The following is a 26409-nucleotide window of genomic DNA, read 5'->3' on the forward strand; positions in this document are numbered from 1 at the left end:
ATTTCATGTAGATTATTGCAGTCAGCAGACCTTAGGTCCTGACTGACCTCTTCTGGATCAGAACCAGAGAGGAAAAGCCATTTCATTTCAGCATTGAAGCAGCTGTGAGAAACATCCTTCTGAGGTGCAGATCCGTGAACACAAAGCAAGACTCTTGGTCTTCTCACACTGAGGTTCATCTGCAAGATGGACGTGACAGTCCTTCCTTAAACCTTCTCTGGCTGCCTGATATGGCTAGTAACTTCTCTAAGGCCAGAAATCCATTCATTGACACATGTTCTAGAAGGAGGAGGTTCTTAATCTCAGCTCATACTTCACAGTAAATTGCCCAGTACATTAAGAATAATGGAACTATTTGAAAAATCTCAGCTAGTTAGAGTGGCAGAAAAATTTTCATTCTATTAAGAAAAGGATAAAAATAAAAAAGCCATCTTGCTGGCAGTGCTTTGTTTTGATAACCATCATCCTCAGACAACCCTGTCTGACCTTGGATTCAGGGCCATCATATACTTAGTAGCACACTGAGTTCCTATTTCAATAACATCAAAATGGTGAATTGCTTTCAGCGTCCTCTTTTCCTAAACGTAAACTTTTACTGTATATATATAAAGTGTCCTCTTTTCCTGAGAAAACAGCTTATAAATAAGTCCAAGCACAGAACCCATCTAGCTACGAGCAATCTTTAACTTTCTTTAAAGATACAGAGGGAAGCAAACTAATAGTTGCATCTGGTTTTCTGAATATTCCTTCTATAACTATTTTTTCTTTAGTTTTTAATTGACCAGAAACTAGGCCTTTGTATCTGAGGCACAGTGGCATAATTTACTTTCTGACATTTATAATGCTAGATTCCTCCCCTGGATGGCCAGGAGCACCTGTGGTTGCTAGGCAGAACATGTTTTTCTCTACTAAACCCATGTACAATAATTCTCTTCTGATCTCTGTAATGGTTAGACTATGCTTTGTCTGAGGTTTTCAGGTTTTTAAGTAATGTGGTATTAATTACCTAAATTCAAATTAAAATGTGGGGATTTGACTATTGCCTAATTAGAAATATGTGCTAGGTTGGGGAGGGTTTTCCTGCAATGCATCTCTACTGATATAGATCAATAAACATTTTGGGGGTCTGTGATTACATGGGATTTCTGCCCTCTCCCAAGAGGCAGTAGGGTTTGGTGGTTAAAACTTTTGGGGGAAGGAAGGGAAATGAGAAATATATAATATTCCAAGGTCTGCTTTGTATCACCTGGGGAAAGGAGCACTTTATCTTCCTCTTAAAGCTTGTATGTGAGTGGGTTTGCAAATTTTGACAGCATATATTATTCCTTATGTTTGTAACCTGCCACAAAAAGTCTTCTGGTTCAGTTTCTCTGCTCACTCCTATTTAAAGAAGTACTGCATAAATAATACATATTTTCCACTGTTTCCTCCAGCAGATGGGTGTGTATTGATACCTATTTTTGTTTCACAGCCTGTGGTGAGAAAGCCAAGACTTCTCTTCCTGAACCACTTGACGGGCCATGATTTCCTCCTTAAATTTATTACATCTTGGCTGCTTCCTAGCACTTTCCAAGGTCCGATATAAATGAGCGGATAGATACCAGGGCTCATTCTTACCAACCCCTCTCATAAATGCAGGACCTACAAAGCTTTTCTGACTGAAACAATGAAACAATTCACTGAAATTTTAAGTTGCTCTCTAAGATCAGGATGCAGCTCAACAAAAAAGTAGCAGCCCTCCTTATATTTTTTCACTAGAAAGCATTTGACCATCTGCTTGTTCTTCCACTGGTGCATTTCTGGTTTTTTCTGAAGGGTGGGCTTTAGGGGAAAGGGTGGCTTGCCTTGTTTGTACTGAAGCTGGCTGTAGTCTGCCAGCTGTGAGGAGATGCCAGGGTGCTAAATGTGCAAGGAAGGGCCAAGGCTGAACACATGCTCTAAGACCTTTTGAAGCATTTATATGTTGCAAGTGCAGGTAAGACTGTGATTTGTCATCTTTCCCTACTTTTTAAGTGAACTTTATATGGAGCACCCTGTGAGAGATGGGTAAGTGCTGTTGCCCCCTGTCATAGGCTGAGAAGTGAAGCACAAGGAAAGCTGAGGAATCAATGATACAAGCAGCAAAATGAGTCCCTTTTCCTATGGCTAAAAACATTCAACCATCAGTTCCCAATCTTTGCTAGCTGTGAATCTACTTTAGGTTTAAGCCATACTTTTCTCAAGTTCATAATGTGAACAAGGAAGTGGATTTCCTCCACCTTGGCATCTCATAAATGCTATGACCTCAGTCTAGAAATGGAATCTTCAGTAACCCATGAAAAAAAACAGTCTATCATCATCTGCAAATAGAGAAAACATCTCTTTCGTGGTAATTGTTGCAAAATGCCAGTGCGCAGCACTCCCCAGGGCTGGTCTTTGAGCAGGTTTGCCAGATGGTCTCATGAGTGCAGGAGATGACTCAGGTTTCCCAAGGATCACCAGTCATTCATCAAGGTGAGAAAATTTCTTTTCCTGACAGGCTTGGAAGATTGTCCTGATCAAGCGAGATTGGAAAGCGAAACAAACTTAAATGCTGTCTGTACCCAGACGGAGACTCTCAGGCAGAGGTTGCAGGTTTTGTGCCCAAAAACTTCATCAACTTTATTTTTTCCTGATGCCAGTGATCAGTCTTTTCCAGCTTTCCAGGCACAAAGTCTCCAGAACTAATGATGGATCAAGGGTAACTCATAATCCCAGTGCAATGTGTCTAGTTTTTTGGTTTTCACTAGAATCAGTTGAAATCCTTCTATCTGACTCTAGAATGCAGACTGGTGCATGTGCATGACTCCAAACTAACAGTTCTCTTCGGGAGAATTTGCGTGATGCTTTGATGTAATTCTTGTGCAGTTAAAGGGGGGATGATTTTACTTTGCATGCAGTATTAAGCTGATGGTGACACACTGGCCAACCATCATCTTCTTCAGGCTTTTGGCCTAACGGTCACAGTCATCTTGGGTTTGTGGAAGGGCTTCTCCATGGGCAAGTAAGCCTTTCTCAAGTGAGCAGCTTTGCTATTGCAATTGCAAGGTGAAGACACAGGGAACCAGAGCACCATGGTGAAGTTCATAGGTCTGCTGCAGGCTTTTCTGTTTGACCTTGGACAAGTCTCTCACTGTGTTTCAGTTTCCTGATCTGATAAACAGGGATAATCCAATTAAATCACCTCATAACAGGCCTTGTAAAGATTAATTAGTAAATGTGGAAATGCTTTGATAATGTAACAGGCAAGGGCCATTATAAATAATAATAATTGAGGTAGTTTCTGTCCTTCAGGATTCCCTATTACAATGGGTGCACTTTCAGCCTACAGAAAAATCAGGTCTGTAGTGGAACAGATTGGAGATTATGGTGGGAAAACATACCCTTTATGGGAAAAGTTACATAATCTTTTAAAAATATCATATTTTAGCATTTAATCTTGCACAGGATTAAGATTCACAACATCAAGGTTACAGTCATACAGTTGGGAAGTTAGTGGCTCCATCTTCAAGTCTTGTTTGAAATGTAATTATTTGCTCTACTCTGTCAGTTCAGTGAAATCTTGTCTGAAATACTGTCTTTTCAAAAAAAAAAAAAAAAAGAAAATACCATTTTTGCTGTTTTGGTTAAAAATGCAGAAGGAATTGTAAGCCTGAGTCCAACTGCATTGGTTCTTCTTTTGTTATCCTTTTATTTCTGTGGGTGTGGCTTTTCAGTGGAACACGCTACCTGCGTCCCCTTGCTGGCAGTAACCAGAGCCAGCAACATTGCCTTCGACTGTCTGGGCTAGGTCCTCTCCACCCCTGGCTTGCAGAATGTTGGGGTTTTAGTTTAGTCCTAGTTTTTTTCTGTTAAAGGAATTTTCCCCCCCATACATGTTGGTAGGGGAACAAATCGCTGAGTACTTCAGGAAAACAAAGGACTTGGCTGCTCTTTTGTTTCACCTGGGGCCTGTGAGCAGTTGGTCTCGGCGTTCAGAGAGAGAGAAGCCGCTTGTTCTTTTTCGGCCGTTTTTCCTTCTGCGGAGAAAGACCCCAGAATCCCCAGCCCACCTTCCCTGCCCCGCTGGAGGCCGGGCTGTGACCGCCCTGCCCCGCCGCTGCTTCGAGCCTTCGCTGCGTTGTAGCCCTGCTCGCCCTGCCTGCCCAGACCTGCGGGGGGTTCTCCGTTGGGATACACCTCGTCTGCCGTCCGGGATTTGTGCTCGTCCCTACCGCTCCAGCCTGCCATTCCAGCCTGCCATTCCCAAGGGTCCGGCCGGACACCGGGATCGGCTGCCCAGGGGTTTGTGAAGCCTTTGTCCCATCCCTTCCCGGGATCCCGGGGCACCGGTGCCGCGTGCTCCCCAAGCTCGCTCCGGAGCGCCCCCTGCAGCGCGGGGGAACCATCGCACCTGCCCTGCTCCCCGGGAGCCGCCAGCGCCCCTGCCGGCTGCGAGCGGAACTGCACCCGAGGGGAAAGGGCCCGACAGCCGAGAAGGCTGGCACTGGGTTTGTGTTTGCTGTTACTGCCATAGTTGTTGTTGTTTGTTCGACTGGTTATACACATAGAGATATGTAATAGTAAAGAACTGTTATTCCTATTTCCCACATCTTTGCCTAAAAGCACCCTGGATTTCAAAATTATAATAACTCACAGGGAATGGGGTTGCATCTGCCATTCCAAGGGAGGCTTCTGCCTTCCTTAGCAGACACCTGTCTTTCAAACCAAGACACAGAGTCTGTGAGGAAAGCCCTTGCCAGGAGTTTTTGAAACACAGGGAAAGTTTTGTCAGGAAGTGGGAAATCTGCTGATTTCCGCAGTTCCTGTTACTGGACTATCGGAGACAAAATCCTCAGTTCTTTTGGGCTGTGGCTTCCATTTGCTCGTGAAGCAAGGTGAAGAGAGGCTGGCCATGGCAGTGCTTTCCTGACTGGGAGCAGAAAGCCATGGATGACAGATTGGGAAGGACCTAGCTCTTGATCATAGCACAGAGAGGGCATCAAGGTCCCTACACTCAAGAAGCAATCCTACTCAGGACAGATGCACCCACAGCCATGCTTTGAACACATCTTGAGCCAAACTTTTAATCTTCATTGCTTGTCAATAAAGAAAAAAGCCAATTTCTGCTCCCTTCTTCATTTTCATGAGAAAATGTGAGCTTTTGGAGATTGGATCTGGTTTTAATTTTCCAGGTTTGCGTATTATTAGTGATGTGCTGTCCTGTGAAGAGGAAGAAAAAGAGTAGCCTGATTTCCTGAGAACTGACCAGAGCCTAAACTGGATTTGTATTCCCAACCCAGCTCTCCAGTGAGAGTGGACATAATGATTATTTTTGGAATCTACCATACTGTGTTCCACGTTTTTAGCCAAACATAATAATGATACTTTGTTTTTGGAGTGTATTCATACTTCCTCTCTTACGAGACCTCTGTGAGGTAAGAATTATTTCCTCCCACATATGAGGAAACTGGTAAAAAGGAGACCAAATTATTTGTTTCAGGTCACATACATACTTTGTGGGACAAATCAGATTTTGCCTTAACTTGGAAGCCCAAACTGGCATCTGCTTATCTGCACTTCAAAATCAGACCTTATTTACCAGTGTATTGCAATAACCTGAATATCAGTTCTAAGACACTACTGTAAAACTGTAGTTTCCTCATGATCCTCCAGGTAGTCGGTAGCGAGTCCATCATCCCTCTGTGTCCATGGCCAGGTGGGAGTTGTGCTTTTATATTACAACAGCTTTTGTATATAGACTTGACTTTCCTGTGCAATACCTTCTGTTGCTGGATCAGTGTCTGGCCTGGCAAGAACTTTTTCTCTTAAACTCAGACTTTGGTAATAGTCTGAGGTTTTTGTTTCTTGCAACAGAAATCAGAAGTAGAAAGCTAAGAAAGGAGGCTATCAGAAACGGATTTTCCAAGTGGACATTTTTGTGCATTTCACAGACTGCACCAATCTCATTGGAAATGCACTTCTCCTTTTTGTTTAATTCTTAAAAAGTCAGTGTAAAAGTATAACCAGCTTAGTTTTTAGATTGCTGACAAAGTTACAAGGATTGCAAGAGGACAAGTAGTTGAAAATGAGATGAAAGCAGGGATTTCTGTATAAGCATTTCCTTTTATCAGTCCTTGATTGCTCTTAGTAGACACTTGCAATGGAGCTCTTTCCTCAGGAGGTGCTGCTGCTTTTAAATGGTGGGAGGACAGCCTTCTGATATATGGATTTGCAAGTTCAGCATCAGTCCCTCAAGAAGGACCAGTGTTTGTTATTCTATAGCCTGACTGAAAACAATAGTTGCATGCCCTAGTTAGATGTTGAGTCTCTTGGAAAGCAGAGGGGATACTTGTCAGACTCAGGATTTCAGAGCTGGACTACGTGTTTGTACAGCTTTATTTAATTCCAAGTTACCTTTGGGTTATTTAATTTCCTGACAGCTGCAAAAACAGTGTTCTCAGATAACCATGGCTTCTAATTAGGCAATGTGCCTAAAATGGTAGAATGTTTTATTTGACCATGACACTAATGTTTTGTATGCAGCTTGGAGATGAGAAAGTCAAGCAAGTTGGACTTCCAGCTTCCTTTGGCAGAGCTGTCTCTCTTGTGATCCCCAGTGAATAATGCTAAAGGCATGCCTGCTCCTCTGCCCCTGCGCTTCAAACACTTCTCATTGTTTTGGACTGTGTCATCTGTGAATCTGCCTTTCAGCTGGAACCACCTTCCAGAAATATGTTTTATCAGCACAGCAGGACTAACATGACTTGCATAGCTGAGGCTCCAGAGCATTCCAGGGACACACAGACAATAAGAAAGCAGGTGAGATATACCTGTAGCTGAGGGTTGTAGCTCCTTGGGGATTCTATTACACTGCATAGCTGCCCAGATGTTGCTTTTATGGCTCATGCACTTAGTACACAATCAGGCAGTGATAGAAATAAACATACAAGTCAACTATTCTTCCAAATAATTTATTCAGTTTAGAAAGGGTGTTAGAATCAGGTTATGTTAATTAGATCCTGACATAGTTTGTGCTTGTAAAAGGTTTACGCTTTGGACTGTACAAATTGATGATCTCTAAATTCCCTCCTGTGAGAGCAAAAACTGGCTGTTGGGGGGTCTGTCGCCTCCTTTAATTCTTAGACATCCCTTGAAGTCTTGAATCTAAAAGAAAATAGGTAAGTTTTTTCTGCCATTTTGCTCCCTATTTTAATTCTTTTCCAGAGCTCATAATTCCATTTACATTCCATAACACTTCTTACCATTGCAGAACTTTTAAGTTCTTTGTTTAAGATCCTGTTCATATAACCATGATGCAAAATTGCACTCTGATAAATCAAATGCCTACTTAAAAGTTTTGCAACTTGAATTAGGCATTTGCTAACCTGCAGTCAGAGTTCATCCCTGCCTTGCAGCTGAGGACTATTTACATCATGCCCTATAGCACTGACCGGGGGCTCTTCAGAAGATTTCTGTATAGATTCTCTATAGTCAGTTGCTTTTAGGTGACTGGTCATGCTCAGATACCGTAATACAATGAAAGAGAGATTACTGCATCAATTGCAATGTAAATAACAGTGAAAAATTATTCTCTGTAATAATCTGGCTTTACCCAGTTTTTTTGAGATGCTGGTCTGTTTGAAGGTGCTGTTGATGTTGGCTCAGGTGGCTATATGAGTAGTGCCCATGGGTTGTCCTCTGTGTAAGATCAGAAGGGATAGAAGATGAGCAGGAAGTTTTTATTCTTCTTTCCCTACTACAGTTCCCTACCAGTCAATAACTGAGGGATTCCTGAATTACAGGTCAAATCTGCATTACCATATTTAATAGCTATCAGTATACCAATCCACCACAAAGTTGTCTAACCCCTTATGAAGCCTCTTCATTCTTTTGGTCTCCATGACATCTTCTGTCAGCACTCTGATAATTTCATTTGGTTTTAGATGTTGTCTGTTTGCACTGTAGCATGATGATGTCTGTGGTCTTACTCAGTTCTCCTCCCAACAGTTCTTAAGTATCTTTGAGCATCAACTTGTTGTTTCTCAAAGAACTATCCACAGTGTCTCCAAGACTCTTAGGAAAGAGGATAAACAGAGCCGTAATAAAAATACAAAATAACATGGGTTGTGCCAGGTTATCCTGCAAATGTTCCTCCATTGAGAACTGACTGCTTACTGTTCTTTTTCTTAAAAGTCCAGTGGAAGATCTTCGCTTTTTAAGGCAAATCCTTCCTTTTAATGAGCTGTTTCACAATATATCTTCCCTTAAAATCCCATCTCTGACAGCTGTATTATAGCTATAGTACTCTTGACAGAAAAAATCCAGTTGATTTTCTTGTGATAGAGAAGAATAAAATTCTAAAATAAGAACACTTAATCCCCAGAAGACAAATCAAAAGAATTACAATATGTTTGGGTTCATACCTCCCTCTGTCTTTCCCCCTCCCTCTCTATGAATGTGCTTATCAGTTTGAATCACATAGTATATAAATCCTAAATCCTGACTAGAATCAAATTTAGGTGTAAGATGCAACATGCTTCTTCACAGATGCAATTAGCTTCCTTCAGAGTAGCATAAAAACTCAGGTATATTTTCCTTCATAATCCTTCTCCAAGATTTCTGCAGACCATCTAGGCACAGTAGTAAACACGTTCCCAGTTTTGCTTGTCTGTTTTTCTTTTGGGTTTGCTCCCTCTGGGATTTCCAGCATCGTGTTTTACCAAAACATTCTCATGTTTATTTGACAAGATTTACCAACCCCCTTTCAGGGTTCCAACTTTCCTAATTCCACATTTATTGAATTTTTACAGTTGGAAAGAACTATATCTCCACAGTCACAGTCTGCATTTATTGTTTGAGTTGGTTTTGGAGTACATGAAATTGAAGAGGTTGATAAAACATGAGAGGTGACTTTTCAAGGACTGGCAGTGTCAGCAGCACTCGCATTGCGGCTGACAAGCCCTTGGAGGGTCCCCAGAAATCTGATTTCTTAATCTTTGTGTCTTTCACATCGCTGAACAGATTGCAAGCACTAAGTAACTGTTAATCTCTGGAGCCCTGCTAAAGTAACTGTATCTGCAAGGTATTTATTTCACAGTTGTTTTTCTTTCCTGCTTCCCTGGTGTTATGAATGGATGATGTGGGTTTAAATAACTCCCTGCCTTTTGCCCAGGCCTCTGGCAGCAGGCAGTAGTTTTATTGAGGTGGCACCCCAAGACCCACTCTCATTCACCAGTTCTTTAATAATGGCTGATTCAGTCTATTATAGAATTAATTATTTATTTAATAGACACAAAACTAATAGACATAAGACTTTAAACAGACTACTACTACTACACAGGAATAAGACAAAAATAGACAACTAGTATTACATGCAGGGTTAAAGGTACCATTAATTTTACAGCTAGTGAAGAAATAATATAACAGGATCCAATGTTTCTTACCATCCAATTGTGATGGGGAGCACACATCAAAATCCTTTCCCTCAATTTCCAGAAAAGTAACCCCGAAGTTGCATCCAAGCTTCAGAGAGAAGTCATCCCTCACATTCCCAGGGAGTGTGTAAGAGACTTCGGCCTCTGTGCTATCTGTAGTACTTTTATAGTGTAAAGCAGGCCTTTTGGTCACCTATGTTTTTTTCTTTTATCTCTTCCTATATATGTTGTCCATACCAAGGTGTTAATTCTTGGTTAGGCTGGCAGACCCTTTGGTGCCAGGAGATACCTGCTGGGCCTTGCCCACCTGGGTTTCTCTCCTATCTGCACCAGCCACCTGTGGTGGGGAGAGGGGTGATATGCCCTGCCACACCTGGGCTTGGTTAAGATGTTTATTTACTGAAATGCTTTGAGCTGAACTTGTATACTTAAGAGTTGCCAATTTAAATATATATAAATATATATATAAAGCCTGTGTATGTTGGTGTATATACCTATATTTGTATATGTATCTATATATTCAGGGATACAGAAGAGGTTTAAGAGAAAAAAGATTTAGCTCCTCTTTTTCAGAAACCTGTCCTTAAACTCTAGCTTAAAACTGAAAAGTATATTGGATTTTCACTGTATCTTCCAGGACCAAACCAAGTTTTTCTGTAGTTGGTGAGTTAAAAAAGCAGCTCACACACGGACACTGACATCCATAAGTGAGGCAAGCTCAGTAGTGCAGGGAATCTTCAGCAGCTAGATGACAGGTTGTGTCCTGACCTCTTGAGTACTGTTGTTGTACCGCTAAAATCCTCAGCTTTTAAGTTTGGTGAATTAGGTGTTTTATTTTGTTTCTTTTGAAAAGTTAGAATTGAGATTTTGGAGAAATGGGATGATAATTTATGTGGACCATCATGTGGGTAGACCTCTGTTGGATGCCTGTTCTTGCATTTTAGCCAGTGAGCAAAAATAAAGTAGCTTCTTGAACAAGCTCTGTACTGTTTGCAGCAGACAGGAGTGCCTGCTCTGATGGATGTTTACCATGGCTGTTCATGCTCTAAACAGAGCAGAGATTATTTTCCCCCCAAAATTCATTTTTAGAATTTGTATAAACAAATTCTTGACCTAGATGAGTACTCCCAACATGCCACAATGTGCCTGGTTTTAGTGGCTTGTATGTACCTTTCTTTACAAGGAAATGTATTTATGTATCCAAGAATCAAGGACAATCCATGCAAGCTTCTCAGATTGTCTCAGATTACCACCCATTTGGATAAAAGGAAACCACAAGTTGAAACCAGTTTGCTCTCAAAAGTGCAATCTGTGCATCTCATAAACACGAAGTTCAAAGGAACTGCAGAGTGTACTTCACTGACCCCAAAGGAAAATGCTCTTGAGAACAGGAGGTTTAATAGCTCTTCGTGGAGTAATGGCTGCATCTTTATGGCATTTGCACCTGCTTAATTTTAAGCATATTAAGCTGGGTTTTAGCAAGCCACTTGCATGCTGAACACGGCTTAAATATCCAAAAGATGAGGACCCCTTCCTGTCCTGCCCCATAGAAGGTGGGGAAAGGCAAGGCAGGTGGATGAGCCTGATTCTTCACAGTGGGGAGGAGAAGGGTATCAGCAGATGTCTTCTCCGCAAAGAGTCTCCTTGGGTGGCTGGGTTTGACTTGGGTTCTCTGACAAAGGGCGTTGATGTTCTGTTGGCAGTGCAGAACACTGGATTTGGAGCAGGGCTCTTTCACACAAGGCATGTGCCTGGGGTACTCACTGCAGAGTTTCAGATGGTGTTTGTCACTGATTCTCAGTCCTTACCCAGCTGCTTTAAAAAGTCGCTTCAGCTGAGAAGTTTCTGGAGGGAAATTTACTAGGGACAAAACAGCCTGTTCTATAGAGATTCCTGTGGTTGAGTTCAGTAGGGTTTTGATGGATTCTTCTACACTGGGACGCTTTTGTTGTCAGTTTTAGTTAGTTGGGCTCCTGACATAGGGTGCAGTCTGCTTCCTTGTTTGAAACTGGAAAGGTGATGCTTTGAAAGCAGTTAGTGGAAAACTGGGTGAAGGAAAAGAATTAAATACTGCTTTTTATCTGCTGCTTTATGTGGGTTTGAACTTTCCTGTTTCTTTTTTTTTTTTTTTTTTTTTCCTCCAGGGAACTCAAGGCAGCTGATCTCTGGTCCATGGCTAGGTCTCCTAGCCTCTGCCACAGCATAAAGAATGATAGTCATGTGGTCCAAGAATCAAAAATCTGAAAGGCTCTTGTGTGTTTACCAAGTACTTTTTTTCCAAGCGTCTGTTGCACCTCAAAAGTGTGTGACTAAGTTCAGTTGCTGAATAGTGACAATAATATGATTTCTACAGTGGATAGATATGCAATAATCTATTGTTTTTCTCCCAGCTTCTTTCTTCAATTCTAACAATGTGGTGTGGATTAGAGAGTAAGACTGATTTGGCCTTTTTCCTTTGAGGTGAGTGAAACAAGGCAGCTGCTTGTCAATATAACCCTAATTTGACCTGATCTTCTCCAGCTGGGTGAAATAGTGGAGTAAGAGCTGGAGTCACTGATACACTTTGCGTGGGTAGTGCAATCACTGAAAACACATTGAGCTTAGCAGGTTGGGAAGCACTTAAAGAGAAGGCACTTGTACTCAGAAATGCGAGAGTGAAATAGTGTAGAAAATTCTGTCAACTAATGGTCTGAAAAATATTCAGCAAAGGCTATTTTCTACCCTTACTTCTAATTACATCTTATACATTAATAGCCTGAACAACTGGAGGGAGAATCACACACATTAATGTCACAGTTCACTTGGGATAATTTGTTTTGCAAGATAATGAACTGTGTTAGCAAAAGTTTAACACTTGCTCTAGGTGGGGCTCACAGTTCAGCCTTCTGGTAACTTTGCCAGTGTTTCTCAGTAAAATGCCCATGGTCTTTGACTAAATCTCTGTTACATTCAGTTATCTGGAGGGAGATTATGCCGTGACTTTCTTCAGTTATTTTTTATTTTGTTTAAGGCGTTGGGAGGAGAAGCTTGGAAGGAAATACTGCAAAATACTGACAATTACTTTTTTTGAAGAGCTTTAGTCCTCTCATGCCATGGCGGTGGAGGTGGCTGCGTGAGAAAGTCCCTTCACTTATTAAAGTCATTCAGCCCAGGTGGAGGTTTGTGCACCCCAGAGTTTTTCAGCCGCAATGTCAGGAGTGTGTCACAGTTTTACACTGCTTAAAAGCCAGGCATCCACGAGAATCGTAACAAAGGGCTCATGAGTTCAGATTAGAATTAGGAGAAAAAATACCTTAAGGGCAAAGCAGGTTCAAAACTTAAACAGTATAAAGAAAATTTATTATTAACAGAATTAAAAGTTAAAAGGGTAGTAAGAACTAAAATAAACCTTTAGAACATTTTTTTCTTCCCAGTCCTTCCCTCTTTCCCACCGACAATAACAGGGAGACAAAACATGGAGTTTTGGTCAGTCTTTCACTTTCTAAAAATCTTTCTTCAGTTCGTTCAGGGAAAGAAGGGTCTTTCTTCTGTTGTGCCGTGGGGTCCTTCCCACAGGAGATAATTCTCTGTGAATTTTTCTAGCGTGGTTCTAATTTTCATGAATAGCAGTCCCGCCCGACCTGCTGTAACGTGAGTCAGTCCCATGAGCAAAGCAGTCTTCCCAAAACTGCACACTGTGGGTCATTTAGTTCATGGGGTGTCGTTTTTTAAGGATAAGCTGTTCTAGTTTGGAAACAAGGGTTCTCTGTCTCTGGAAGCAAAGGTCTGCTCTCTGTGTTCAAGTTCCTCACTAGATTACAGCTTTGTAGCATCCACTTGCTCCAGTGTGAGTACTCTTTCTCATGGGCTGCATCCCCCCATAGACTTCATGGATTATAGGGAAACAATTTGTTGTATTATAGTCCTCACCACGACTTAGAGAGAGATTTCAACTCTTGATGCTTGGAGCACCTCCTCCCCCTCTCTCTCTTTTCACTGACCTTGGTGTTGCTATGTTGGTTTTCTCCCCATGTCCTCACTTTCTCCTCTTTCTCCTACTAAGAAGAAAAAAACCTGCTATTCATAAGTACCATTGTCAAGAAATTCCACTAGTTCAAAGATTTCTGTAGGATTTTTGCAGTGCTGAGATGTGTGGGGGAATTAGTCGCTATGTTTTCATCGCTAGCCATGTGGTCCCCACTGGCACCACATGGGCGGTGCCGGTCGCTGCAGTGCCGGCTCTGTTCTGAATCGCCCCAAAGTGGGCCAAGAGACACTTCCGAGACAAAGTCCAAGAAACAGGTATTTGCTTTACTCAGCGCGCCGGGTGCGTGGGAGATCGACCCTCCTAACACGCACACCCCAGGCACACGGCAGATTACAATATATGGTCCATTTCATGCATATTCATTGTTTTCCCTAGAAAAGGTGTGGTTGTGCAAACCATTTCTCAGCACTCGTTATTATCAGTAGCACACGCGGAGCGCAGGCCCAGGGCTCCCTGGTGGTCGCGCTCAGGAAGGCTCGGTGGGCATTTGATGAAGGCTGAACGTCTTCCTCGCTCTGCACTTTGCACCTTTCTTCTCTAGGCATGCACAGTCTCCTGTTAGCTGTTTCAGCAGTTTCTTCACTGGTTTTAGCAAGCTTTGTCCTTCATTTTTGCAAGCTTTGTTCCCTATCTCTTGCCAAGTTATTTGCTAACTTCTACATTGGTTACAATGTATCTTATTCTTGCCCAATTACGCCCAAGTACAATTATTTTAACCCTTTCAATTCAGCACCTCTATTCATGCAGGGCGCAGTTTAAAGGAGAAGCTCTTGTCGCCGCTTCTGCCCTTCTGTTGGCAGCACGGCTAGCTAAAAATGGCCATGCAAGAAGTTCACCGTGAGCCATGCCGAGATGGCGCCGGCCGCGGGAGGGCCGCGGCCGCTCGGCCCCAGCCTCATGGCCCTGGCCATTCCCAGCGCCAGCCGTGTGGCTGCCCCTGGCTGAGGCACCTGGCTGAGGCACCTACCCGCCCCTCATAAGAAAAAAAAGGAGACTCTGCACGCCTTTTTTCCCTTCTTAAATATGTCATCACAGAGGCGTTACCAACTCCTCTAATTGGGCCATTAACATGTCCGTCGCCAGAGTCTTCAGGGGATTGGCTCTGCTGGATGTGGTAGAAGCTTCAAGCAGCTTCCCTTTCAGAAGCTGCCTCTGTGGCTTTCTCCACCCACCAAAAAAAATAGACTGTTTTAAACTAAGACAGAGTGACATCAAGTCTGGTGGGTTTTTTGCAGTTTGTAGTGCAGCTTATGCTGGCAGGAGATGCTGTACCCTTGGTTGTAGGGGAGGCCTCAGTGGTGCAGTTGGGAGCAGAGATCCTCGGGGGTGTGCAGGAGCAAAGGAGGTTTCTGACCCTGCTGTTACCAATACAAATCAGAGGACGAACCAGAATAAAGGTATAAATAATTAGTCTGAGATTGTTGGGGACAAATCTGTGAGAGTGGCAGTGATGGAGATACGGACAGGCTGGTTGGGTGAGGGGATAGATCTAGTGTCAGGGAAGATAGGGTACAGGGTCAGTGGGGAGAACAAGAAAAGACAAAAAAGAGCAAAAGATGGACATAGGAACAAGGAGAATAGGAATAGAGTATGGGGTTTGAGCTGTAGAGGGTAACTGGGAAGGGGGAGGTGGGAGGGGGGAAGAGAAGAAAGAGGAACAGACTGGTGGGCGTTGGGTTTGTGGGTGAGCAGAAATTGGCCACCTAGAGCACTTGCTCCTTGAACTGCCCACGAGGACGCTCAAAGCAGCAAGTACCTGCCAGGCAACAAAGGGTGTCTTTCATTGCAGATCACCTCAGGGCAGTGGAAGACGCCAGCTACATTTGCAGTGCATGGGGCAGGAGGATGGGCTGACTCTAAAGCAGCAGCATGTGCAGCAGGCCATGAAGCTCTGATATGATTGCAGATTTTCAGCGGCTTTCAGTACCCAAGATGGTAGTTGTACTGGTTTTGTTTCTGAGCGTTTTGTTTAACTATTACTGAAAGTGCCTGTGGTTATTAAGGTCTGTGGTTATTAAAAAACTTGGTTTGCCTGTGCAAATTTACCTCCTCTTGTATGTGTCTCATGAGGCATGAGGCATTCAGTTGCATCATTACAGGCTGCTGCTTTGAGCTCCATTACAGTACCCAGAGCTCTGGCACTGGGGTGGCACCTGACTCAGTGGTGAATGTGGCTGGGGCTGCAGACAGCCCTGTCCTTCCCACTGTGGGAAGCTGGAGACTAAATAAAGCAAATGGCAGGAATAGAAATACTGGTTTGATGATAAATTGGATTGTGTCCCTGCCTGTGACAACCTCTGTTTGGCAGCCTCCCACCAGCAGAGCACTCAATATTGCACCACTTTAAACATTTTCATGTGTAAGATAAATCCTCAGTTACCATGCCAGAGTGGTTGAGTAAAGCCGGCTGCAGGATGATGATTTGTGAGTTGTCGACAAGGAACCACCATTTTCAGCACCAGGTGCTAAATGAGTCTTTAACCTTCACTGAGGGGCTTGGGCACCTGCATTAGTGCTTTACTTGGTTTGCAGCGTTGCAGGATGAGCTGTTCCCACTGGGGACTGACCAGTACTGTGGAGCATGATCCCTGACAGATGATGAATGCATTGCTTTCCAAAATTCCATGCTGTCATGGGATCTGCAGTAAACTGATCCTATAGAGAAAATGTACAGATAATGTCCAGCTATATTGAGAAGAAGGATCACCCTTTTCATCAAGGGCACAGGTATAGGGAAGTTATAAAAGCTTAATAAATAAATTAGTAGATTATTGATGATTAACTCAAGTGCAGATTGCTTTTACCTGTTTGAAGGGCCATCCATTCCACACATGGAAGAGATGGGGCTGCAACAACCTCATATTTAGTGTTTTCTTGCTCTCTTTCATCTTCAGGATCAGTGGGGAGTTCTGGGAGTGGAGAGTCATCTCTAACTGTGTCTGGTTCAGAAGTTTAGATTTGTTTACTCTAAGGAAGAGGTCATACAAATCCAGTGCAAACACAATGGCTTTGTTCTGTGAGATGCTTCTCTTCTATGTTTTCTTTCATACCATGCTGTCCCGTGGCTTTTCACAACAGGGGGGCACAGCAGAGCTGAAAAAGTTATCTATCCTTTTGTTTCTAGCACCCAAGATTTGGAGGTCCAGCTCTAATTCTTACAAATTAGAGGTTAGCTGTGTCAAGGCAGCACTTCGGGAACAGAATTGGGGAGGACAAGCCTGAAGGCAGGAGTCTAAGCTGAAGGCATGCCAAGGTGTGAGGTTGCTGCTGGGGCTGTGTCATGATCCGGTTTTCAAGTTATTAGAAATACCTCTGCCCGACTTAAGGTGCAAACAAGACCATATGCCAAAGTCAATAGTATTTTTATTTAATAGTAAATTAAAGAAAGGGTTTTCTTTAATAGTAAATATGAGAGGGAGAGGAAAAGAGAGAAAAAGGAAGAGAAAGAAGTAGAAAAGAGGTGGGGGGACAGAAAGAGAGACAGAATAAAGAAAATATCACGATTCCATGGATCCCAAAGATGTTCCATTGATCCTCTCCAGCTGGTCTTTTTGGTGGTGAAGGTCCCTCAAAAAGCATAGAATCCGATGGATTAATATATGTTCAGGCCAGGTGGGAGTGCCCAGGTACCTCCCCCGGGGTGGGGGCCAGTCTCTTGCAGCAGACTCTGGATCTGTTGCATCATTTTGCATCACATGCAGTTCTGTGGTGCAAAGCCTTAGGAATGCGTCTGGGGAGCACTCTGGGGGGTCTTTGATGGATTATGACACTCCCTCAGCTGCCTCTCACTTGAATGTCCTGTGGATGTGGCCTGTGGGGTTGGGGGTTCCACAGCTGGGCCAGTTTGTGTAAGGGAGGATGGGTGTTCTGTGCCTCTGACCAGAGGTCACACCATGGACCTGAAACCTCCCCCCCTCCACTTGTTCGAGGGGGAAGTCTGTGGTGTAAATCTGGCTTCTGTGGGTGGTGGTCTCCCCACCCAAAGCACAGCCAGAGATGATTTTCAGTGCAGCTGCTGGGTTTGGCTTTCTTGTGGATGCATTCCTTTCCCTCAGCCCTGTTTGTTTCCCCCCAGACCTGAGATGATTGTACAATAGCGTCCCCTTTATCTTATCTAGGTGGCTTAACTCACCATCCTAAGTTCCAGTCAGGCATCTTCAAGGAGGCTTCTGTGGTTGTAGCTTCTTTATACAGTTTTTGCTATAATGGGCAAAACTACTTCATAACAATGTTTAAGGCATGAACAGTTTCATTCCCTGACAAGCTGTGTGCCTGTCTGCCCACAGACTGACCAGCTGTGAGAAGGAAGGAGAGGGTAAAGCTGGGGAGCAGGGTTTTAGTCTGCATCACTTTGTAAGCCTCCTTCTCTGGGACATCCATCACCTCTCTCAGTCAGTTCTTTCAGAACTTGTGTTTATTCTGAAGATGTCTGTTTTGTTTCTTTGCTTGAGAGCTTGTACTCAGTTTCTGCTAAGCCCTGTCATGGGACTGACTTTTGCTTTTGATTGCCTGCAGTGTACAGTGAAGTTCCACTTTGGACTTCTTGGATTATGTCTGAAATGAATTTAAACTATTCTTGTCTCTACTTACCTTCTTTGCTCTCCTTTGCTTCTCATGCTGTGAAAGCAGACAGAATGCATTTTTGCTTATATCCATGGTATCTCTGGATTAGATGGAAATGTAAACTCATGGGGGCAAGAAACACCTCTTGGAAAAAAGTGCAGGGCCCTTTGGAGTACAGCTGTTTCTGCTCCATTTAGTGCAAGTGATCAGTAAAATCTTAGATTAAAAACTTATGTCGTGCAAACATTTAAAACCAAACTGCATGTTATATCAACCCACTCTCAACTGATGAGGCACACTGAACATCTTGATGGCTGCTTTTCTGCTTGCTCTTTTGTTTTTTATAATTAGCACTTCACCTTCCTCTGCAGGGTTTTCCTTTCTCCAGCTGGTATGTCCTGCAGGGTGGGCAGGTAGAAGCCAAGCCATAGTGGTGCTTCTGGCTCAAGAATAGGCCCTTCCAGCCATTCTCTGGGCTGTGCCTTGTTCTGCTTGAGGATTTCGAGAAGCTGCAGAAGTGACTGTGGGGTTGAACCCCCACTGGCACTGTGAGGGAGGGAAGTGGTGGCTCTGACAGAACAGAAGAGTGAGTTTGCTGCCTGCTCCCAGCCGAGCAGCAGTTGGTTTGCTGGGCTCCCACTGGGCCCAGCACTGGGCAGCCTACTCCCCCAGGGCCCCTGTCCTGGCTCCCATGTTGCAGGGCTTTTGCACTTCTTAAGTGGTTACTGCTTTGGCAGAGTTTAGATGAGCACTGCTTGCCCATTTTGTTTCATACAGACCAATCTGAAAAACCTTTTAACTGTGTTATTTTCCATTATAGAGTGGTTTGGGTTGGAAGGAACAGGTCATCTTGTTCCTCTGTTTCTCCCTCTTTCTAAACATTTGCATTTCTGTTGATGAAGATTTGCAGTAATGCAGATATCTCTTGATGCATTCCAGGATAGAGTAAACGTTCTGTGGGAGAAGTTATTTTCTTATAATCATTTATTCCCCCAATTTGAATGGAAAGCAACATTTTACTAATCTTTTAAAACTGTCAGTTTAATTCTGTGTTTGTTACCAGTGTAAACTCTTGTCTCTGGAGCATTCTGCGCAATTTGCAAACAGAGAAGTTAATACATGTTGTGCTCAGCACAAGTAGGCAGGGGCCACTAGGTTGATGGAATGTCACCTCTCCTTACCTAGCCCAGGCAAATTTCAGCATACCTGGAGTTGCAGGTGATGTTAAAGCAGTCTGAGAGATGCTTCTAGCAGTTTGCATCATGGACTGTGCAAAACATGTAATCAATATTCTATTAAAGAGGCTGCAGGCTCTGTATTGCTGGGTGATTTCAGATAATGCATTAAATACAATTGGGAATGATAGGGCTAACTGGTCCTGCCACAGACTGGCTGTATTTTATCTGAAGATCTTTCAACTGTGGGGTTTTTTGTCTGCATGGTATATATTACAGATGTACACAGCCCTCATCACCAAACAGTGACAGCAGTGCACTATGTGAGTGTAGGAACAGGTGGTTATTCCCTGCAGATTCAGTTGTAAAAGCTATGCAGGAATTAGGAGCAGGGCATATTGTTTCCATCTTTTAGATGGAGAACTGGGATCCAGTGAGATGCTTTGCAAGATGATCTGTGGCAGACACTGGTCCCAGCCCCCAAAGCTGGTATTCTGTGCCCCAAATGGAGCTCCTCTTTGCTGAAGGTTGTTTAAAAATACATGTCAGTGAAACAGAGCTCACAGGCCTCCTTGGATGAGTGCCCATAGCTAATCACTAGAGATTTCAAAGTGAAGTCTTTCAGAGTGTCTGTTTGATTAATGGTTCATATTTTGCTGATCTGAAACTTCTTATTTTATTCTTAAATTTAATACATGTTACTTATAAAGTTAAATATGTTTTAATTCCATCTTAAATCCAGTGGAACAATCTTTACAGTGGAGTTGGCTTTTTTTTTTTTTGCACAGCAGCAGCAGCATGTTTGCAGAGGCTCGTGCTTGGACATGCAGCTGGTTAGTAGGATTCTTCACAGTCCTGTTGTATGCACTTCCCTGGAAGTCTCTTAAAAGTAAGAAACCAAAGAGCTCAGAAACACCATGGAACTGAACCTCAGTGCATTATGCCGCAAGGCTATGAGGGATAACCCTGCTGCTCTCCCAGGAGAGAGGTTTGGTATATCAGGCTGTCGCAAAGGTATGTGCAGAGAGGCTGGGTGGGAATGGGAATGCATGTTTGGGTCCACTGAGATGACCTTGTAGAGTCCAGCTGGTTTCCCTTGGCCAAAATTTGAGTATGTCAGAGTGAAACCTGATTTTTACAAGTTCACACAGTCTGTATGCTGCTCCCTTCCTTTTAAATTAAACATCCTTTTCTTTCCCCCAGGCAGGAAAACCCCCAGGCGCGCTCCCATTGTGGCTGCGCTGTTTGGGGACAGGCTGTTTGCTGCGACTCCGGCACAAGTGCTGCAGCAGCAACTGCAGTCGGTGTTGGATAAACAGTGCCCCTCCATCTGTTCAGCTGTGGATTCCTGAGGATGCCTTTTCCCCCTGCTTTGCATACGTGCATGAGGAAGCGCCATCTAAGCACAGCCATGTCGCAGGGTTCATTAACAAGGGACTTAGCAGTTGTGCTGTTTGCCTGGAGAGCTTTGATCTTGAGAAGGGCACTCAACAGCAGCAACACCACTGCAGCCATATCAGGGGCCTTTATCGCAAGCACCTGGGGCTGGAGGCTCAGCAGGGAGGAGCTTTGAAATGAACGAGGAATCTTTCTCCTGAGAACCATGAACCTTTGTCTCAGTTAAATGTGTATTTGCTATTTTCCAGTGCTGCAAGTGGTCGGTTATTGTAAAATCCCTTAGTGGTTTGTATTGAGGAGAAATCTATGACAAATGGAAGTACACCTACTGCTTTTGACACTTGTTTCTCTTAGTGTTTTCAGTCCTGAATGGCAAATGGACTGTATTCTTTGTGGTTAGCACAGACTACTTGCAGAGGAAGTCTCATGCATTCATGTCTTCACAGCTCAAAACAACTTCTCAAGCCAGCTTTTCCAGCAAATTTCCTCTTTCTGAAGTTAATTGTTGAACATCATAATAGCTAGATGGCAGAAGTCCACAAAACAAGGCCGTATTCCCCATGTAATAATAAAACTTAGTACATTTGGTAAGTTTTTATATGCTGTTTCTTGTCCCCTAACTGCACTACTTTAGTCCAGACCTAACACTGTCATGCCAGCTAATTCATTTTCATCTCTTCTGCTTCCTCTTTGTCCTGCTTTCTTGGGCTTTTGCTCATGTTCACAGGAGCAGCTCTGCCAGGCTGTGCTTCCACGCTGGGCTGCAATCGCTACCTTCAGAGCCCCACTGTCAGTAGTGGGGTCTGCTGTTGCTGCAATAGCATTTAGAGCCAAGAAGTCTCTCTCTGAGCTGACATAGTGCTCTCCAAGCAGCTGCATTTGTTTGTGTTTTTTCCTTCTCCACTCTCCCAGGGTTGTTTTTGTTCCTGTGTGTGACACCAGTGAAGTGCACAGCACACTGCCTTCCCATCTAGGTAGTCCAGGGTTTGGTTTATTTATAAACCATGGAGAGCATGAATGGCATTTCCAGGTTTAGGGAGGTGGAAGAGAGAAACAACAGAAGGGAGCAACTTGCTAGCTAAGAAGAGATTATTTGTCAGATTATGTCTCTTGCTCTTCCTGGAATCAGGTCATTTGTTTTAGAGGGCCAGAATGAGAAAGGCAGAAGTCCTGGGATTGCTGTGTTTGTCAGGGAGGCTCTGTGCTGGGATTACAGAAGCACAGAGGGCCCTTGCCTGAGTTGGCAGGGTGACGTGATATGGGAGCTTGTGGTGTGCCACTGAACTGATTTTATTTCTGCATTCAGAGGCAGTGTGCCTGCTTTGGCTCTCTTTAGGTTCAGAGATAGGAAATGTAGGAAAGGAAATATTTCTGGCTTCTGGAAACTTTCTTCTCTCTTTCATGTAGCACATAGTTTGGAAGCAAAAGTCTTTGTTGCTCTGCCAGTATGGCTGATAAGAAGAAAAGATAAAAATATGCCAGAGAAGATTTTGAAGGAGCACCAACAAGCAATGATCTTACCAGCAGATAAAAAAAACCCTTCAGTTTTTCCTCAGCATCTCTTATGTAGTGCTTCTCCCCCACCCTCTTATTTTTGTCTTCTGAACTATCACTGTGAGATAGAGAAAAAAACAGTATTGAGAAATTTAGTGTCTGCAGAGAATCACAGCGTGTCCCTTTAAATTTCAGAGAAGCCTTAGTGGAATTTCTATTCTGGGAATAGTTAATTCTGTTTGAGGTTGGGCAAGAGAGAAGTGCTCACAGGCTTAGTAGCAATATTTTTACTCCATTTGTTTTTTATCTTAAGGATTTGCCTGCCTCATTTGATGGAAAGTGCAGTTACTGATCAATCCTCCACTAAGGAGAAGGTCTTGAAGAAAAAGAGAGTGAGAGAAAGAAAGAAAAAAAAAAAACAAAAAGCGCAAAAGACAGTATTTGTTGCTGTAATGCTGTTATATAATAGCCATTATGTAATGTCTGTTGGTGCCAACTAAAAATATACTGGAAGATAACTTCCAATCCATTGAAGCATTTAACTAGCATCATCCCAGGGTTCCTGGTTCTGGATTCAACCCCTTCTGCAGATGTTGAGAAGAGCTTGCAAGTCCCCCAGGTAGCACAGCAACCTGTTCTTTTATTCTTCTTCTTGTCCACTCTCGTTTTTTTTCTTCTAACTGGAGTTTTAGAAATGGTAAATCCCTCTTCAGGTCACCTCTCTGCACACCCCACTGACCATGCCATCGGTCCACACAGCCTGTCTCCTAATGCTTTGTTCAGCTGAGTTTTAAATGGCCATGGCAGATACTGGGTTTCAGGAGAAGCCGAGCATAAAGTGTAGCAGGGATTAGATTTTGCAGCAGCCATTGAAAACTCAACAACTTCATAGGTAGTGTTTTACAGGAAGTTGTTCTCCTGTAGCTGAGCTGCAGCTAAAAGTACCTTGCCTTTTCCATCCTTAAGCCTTCCTTTGAACTGCCAACAGGACCTGCCATCGTGCCCAAATGCTCACTCCAGCTACAGTTGCAGAAATGGGCACCCCAAGATGCCCATACCCGGCCCAGGTGTGATGCAGACCATGGTTTGCCCTTCCTCTCTGTAGCACAATGTCGATGTGGCAGTGCAGAACCTGGAGTACCATTTCCAGAGGTAGAGTGGGCAGCCCGGGCTGACCAGTGCTGTGCGATGGAAGTGCCTTGGCTAGGGCTTGAGGGCAGTGGCAGCCTCGCTGGGGAGGGAAGTAGACATCAGCTATGGTGCCCTACACAGCTATGGTCTCCTTGATACAAGGGAACATGACAGGCTACTGAAAGTGACCCAAGGAGGAGCAGCAGGGAGGTGACCCAGACAGCAGCAGTGAGCTGCACCGCTAATAAGGTCCACGCAAGGTTTCTTGATTTCAGCAACAGAAGCCTAAATACTCCTGGCTGAAAAACTCATGAGCAAAAAAAATCTTTGTATCCAGGATTTCAGTCTGCACAGAGCCTTACAGCATTGTAAATAACACAATGTATCACAGAATTGTGTGAGTGGTTTAATTAAAGGCTCATGGTAGTACTGGGGGAGGGTAGTAGACGTGTTATCACCAGAGGTGAAGCTGAGCTGTGCTTGAAGCAACTTCACACAGGGATTCAGAAAGCAGGGTTTAGACTCCCATCTTGTGCTGTAATTGATGTAAAGCATTGCCATTTCTTTTCCTCGTTATTGATAAGTCATGGTACTGTTCTGTACCTAAGCACTAAGACTGTGATGCTAGTATCAATGGCATAAATCTACATTCAGGTTTGTTACTGTAGTAGATGCATCCTGGTAATGAACAATGGTCAAGGAGACTAATGGCTCCATTGCAGGCATAACAGGAAAGAACAACTGTCCACACCCTCCAAAATCGCTGTTCAACCCCCAAATGGGATCAGCAAGGGGTTTTGTTTTTCAGAAGAGCAAAGGTTTAGTCTGTCTTCAAGACTTACAGAGTATTTGTTTTGCATTAATTTACACGAGAAGCATCTCATGATTACATCCACACAAGCATTATGCACATCAAGTGACACATCCTTTAAACTGCAGAAGAAGTCATTAGTACCTATCATAGTTATTGTTGTTGCTATTGCTTTATTACAGGAGCAGAATGAAGTGGGAGTGCAGGTAACTCTATTTAAACTTGATTTCTTCTACAGGAACAGAAATGTTGACAAACTAATGACAGGAACCAATGGTGCTTTGTGCGTGCATTGGCTACAATTCAGCTGCAATGACAAGGGCAGTTATGTTGTGTCAAGTGTTAATAAGGGGGAAATCCTCGTAAGCAGAACTAAGATTTTACCCAACAAGTATTTTTGTCTGCTTGCTTTTAACTGAAGCAGCCTACATTCTGCCACATGAATGTGCTTCGTGTCCTAGCTCCTGGTCACATGAAGGAAGCCTTTCTGCTGGAAGGTGCCTATGCAGGAAGGGCAGGGGGTACTGGGTTAAAGCAGTGGATCAGGACACAGAAATCATATCATGTGTGATCAGGTGTTTTAACCTGGTTGTGTGTCGATGCTTGTCTCTGGCAGTTGTTGAGTGCTGTGGATGCTTACTCAAAACCACAGCAAATTAGGTGAGGGATAATTGTTTAGCACTCTGGGATACAGATTTAGGACTCTACAGACTGAGGCCAGCATGATTTGCCTTCTCTGGGGTAAGATATGGTGTACAGTGTTTATTCTTTTATTTGTATAAAGACAGAGAGAGAGCCTATACCAAGGCTTTTTGGTGAGCTGTATGTGAGTAGAAACCACTCTCCATTTTCTTGTGTGTTGGATCACAGGTGGCAGACAGGTGGAAAGGAAAAATGTAAAAGCTTTCGTAAAAAGAGGCAGTGGATTTACTGCTGCCTTGCTGGTCCAGCCAAGCACAGTTAGAGCAGTACACTCACTTTGGTGCACTTCCCTTGGTGACATCAGCAGCATATTAATTGAAGACATGACCTTAAATTTTTTAGTGCCAGGAAAAAGCTGGAGGTCTGAAACCTTGAATAGGTAACAAGATTCACTGTCCTGCACGTGCTCCCCCGTGGGAAATGAACAGGGGCAGCCAGCATGGAGCAGGTACTGGACCATTGGCTCTCCTTGAAAAGCTGGAAACCATTGCACTGAAGGTCCTCAGTGTGCTTTTAATGGGGGCAATCTGGGGAGTTGGCTCTCCTGCATCATGGTTATATGCTTATGGGCAAGATGTATTGAAGAAAGCATTCATTACATTCTGAATAGGCACAAATAAACCAGGCAGTACTTTATCAGTGATATTGTTGTGTGGGATTATTACTTAAAACAGTGTTTCATCTGGAAGCTCTGACCAGGTCTCTGACTGGAAATCAGCTGGGTTTGTTATTATGCCTATGTTTTAATTGTGCTTTCCTTTAAACATCTTTAGTCTACATCTTGCATTAAAAATCCACTTGATTTTATGGAGAGAAGATGTCCTGGCTGTTCCTCCTGTACAACTGTTTCACCACTAAATATGCCATAGCCATTAAATCGCCCCCTGCAGTGACCTGCATATCTTTAAGCATTTAAATGACTTCTGTAAATTAGGCTTTTAGGATTAGTCATCATAGATTTGCAGCATCATTGGTGTGTTGCCAAGGACCCCAGTTTTGTCACCATGACTACTACCGCAGGGTTACTGAGAAACACAAACTGCAGGGAAGTTTATTCACGTGCCAGAATGTGAGTGGGTGATGTTGCACCCATGACAGCCAGAGGAGTACATGGTTGTTTATATCCAGCACAGCCTGGAGGTGGGCCTCTAGAGGGGAGATGCTGTTGTCCATCCAGGGAAAATCACCATCATACTTATTTCTTGTATTGTCACTTGTGTGTGTTCAATAAATAGTGTGCTTTGAGAAGATTGGGAGGTGTGTGCCTACTCTCCGAAATGCTCTAATCCTGTGGGGATTACCCCTTCCCAGGAAAGGCAGTCCTTCACCATGGGGTGGGAAACTGCAGGAGAGCTGATCCTGTGATGAAGTAATTGTAATGATAAAATCCCCTGGTACTGCTCAGTGAGATGAGTAGTCATGAACTGTCGTGTTTGGGAGATTTTTTTTAAACCTGAATGCTGAAAAACAGAATGCTGTGATTTGTCTCCAGTGGGGGATATCCAGCCCATCTCTTCTCTGCTATTGCTTCTTTAAATATATGCCTGCCTTGTGCAAGGGGAAGCTCCTGGCCCCTGTATTCATCTTCTTCAGACATTTGGGAATTAAGTCTTTAGAAATAGCACTGCTGGAAACTCTTAAGTGCCATCTCTTCCAGTTGGGTGCTCTTCTATT

At 43.5% G+C, this 26409-nt stretch overlaps 1 protein-coding gene across 4 annotated transcripts in view; it reads left to right on the top strand.

Annotated features, from left to right (window-relative positions):
* Positions 1–26409, top strand: part of CASTOR2 (cytosolic arginine sensor for mTORC1 subunit 2) — a 143022-nt gene that overhangs the window by 78532 nt on the left and 38081 nt on the right. Inside the window, exons 1-3 of one of the 4 annotated variants that reach the window (XM_039563012.1) lie at positions 14654–14858; positions 15251–15396; positions 19988–20213. The exons of 1 other annotated variant lie outside the window; for it this stretch is intronic. In XM_039563012.1, the coding sequence (XP_039418946.1) occupies positions 20117–20213 (97 nt within the window). In that variant the 5' untranslated portion in view covers positions 14654–14858; positions 15251–15396; positions 19988–20116. Of the gene's footprint in view, positions 1–11824; positions 11895–14653; positions 14859–15250; positions 15397–19987; positions 20214–26409 lie in introns of those variants that run through there. 2 more of the 4 variants (XM_039563010.1, XM_039563011.1) reach the window with 2 other exon arrangements.

The sequence above is a fragment of the Corvus cornix genome, chromosome 19 (genome assembly GCF_000738735.6).
Source record: "Corvus cornix cornix isolate S_Up_H32 chromosome 19, ASM73873v5, whole genome shotgun sequence".
Classification (NCBI taxonomy): Eukaryota; Metazoa; Chordata; class Aves; order Passeriformes; family Corvidae; genus Corvus; species Corvus cornix.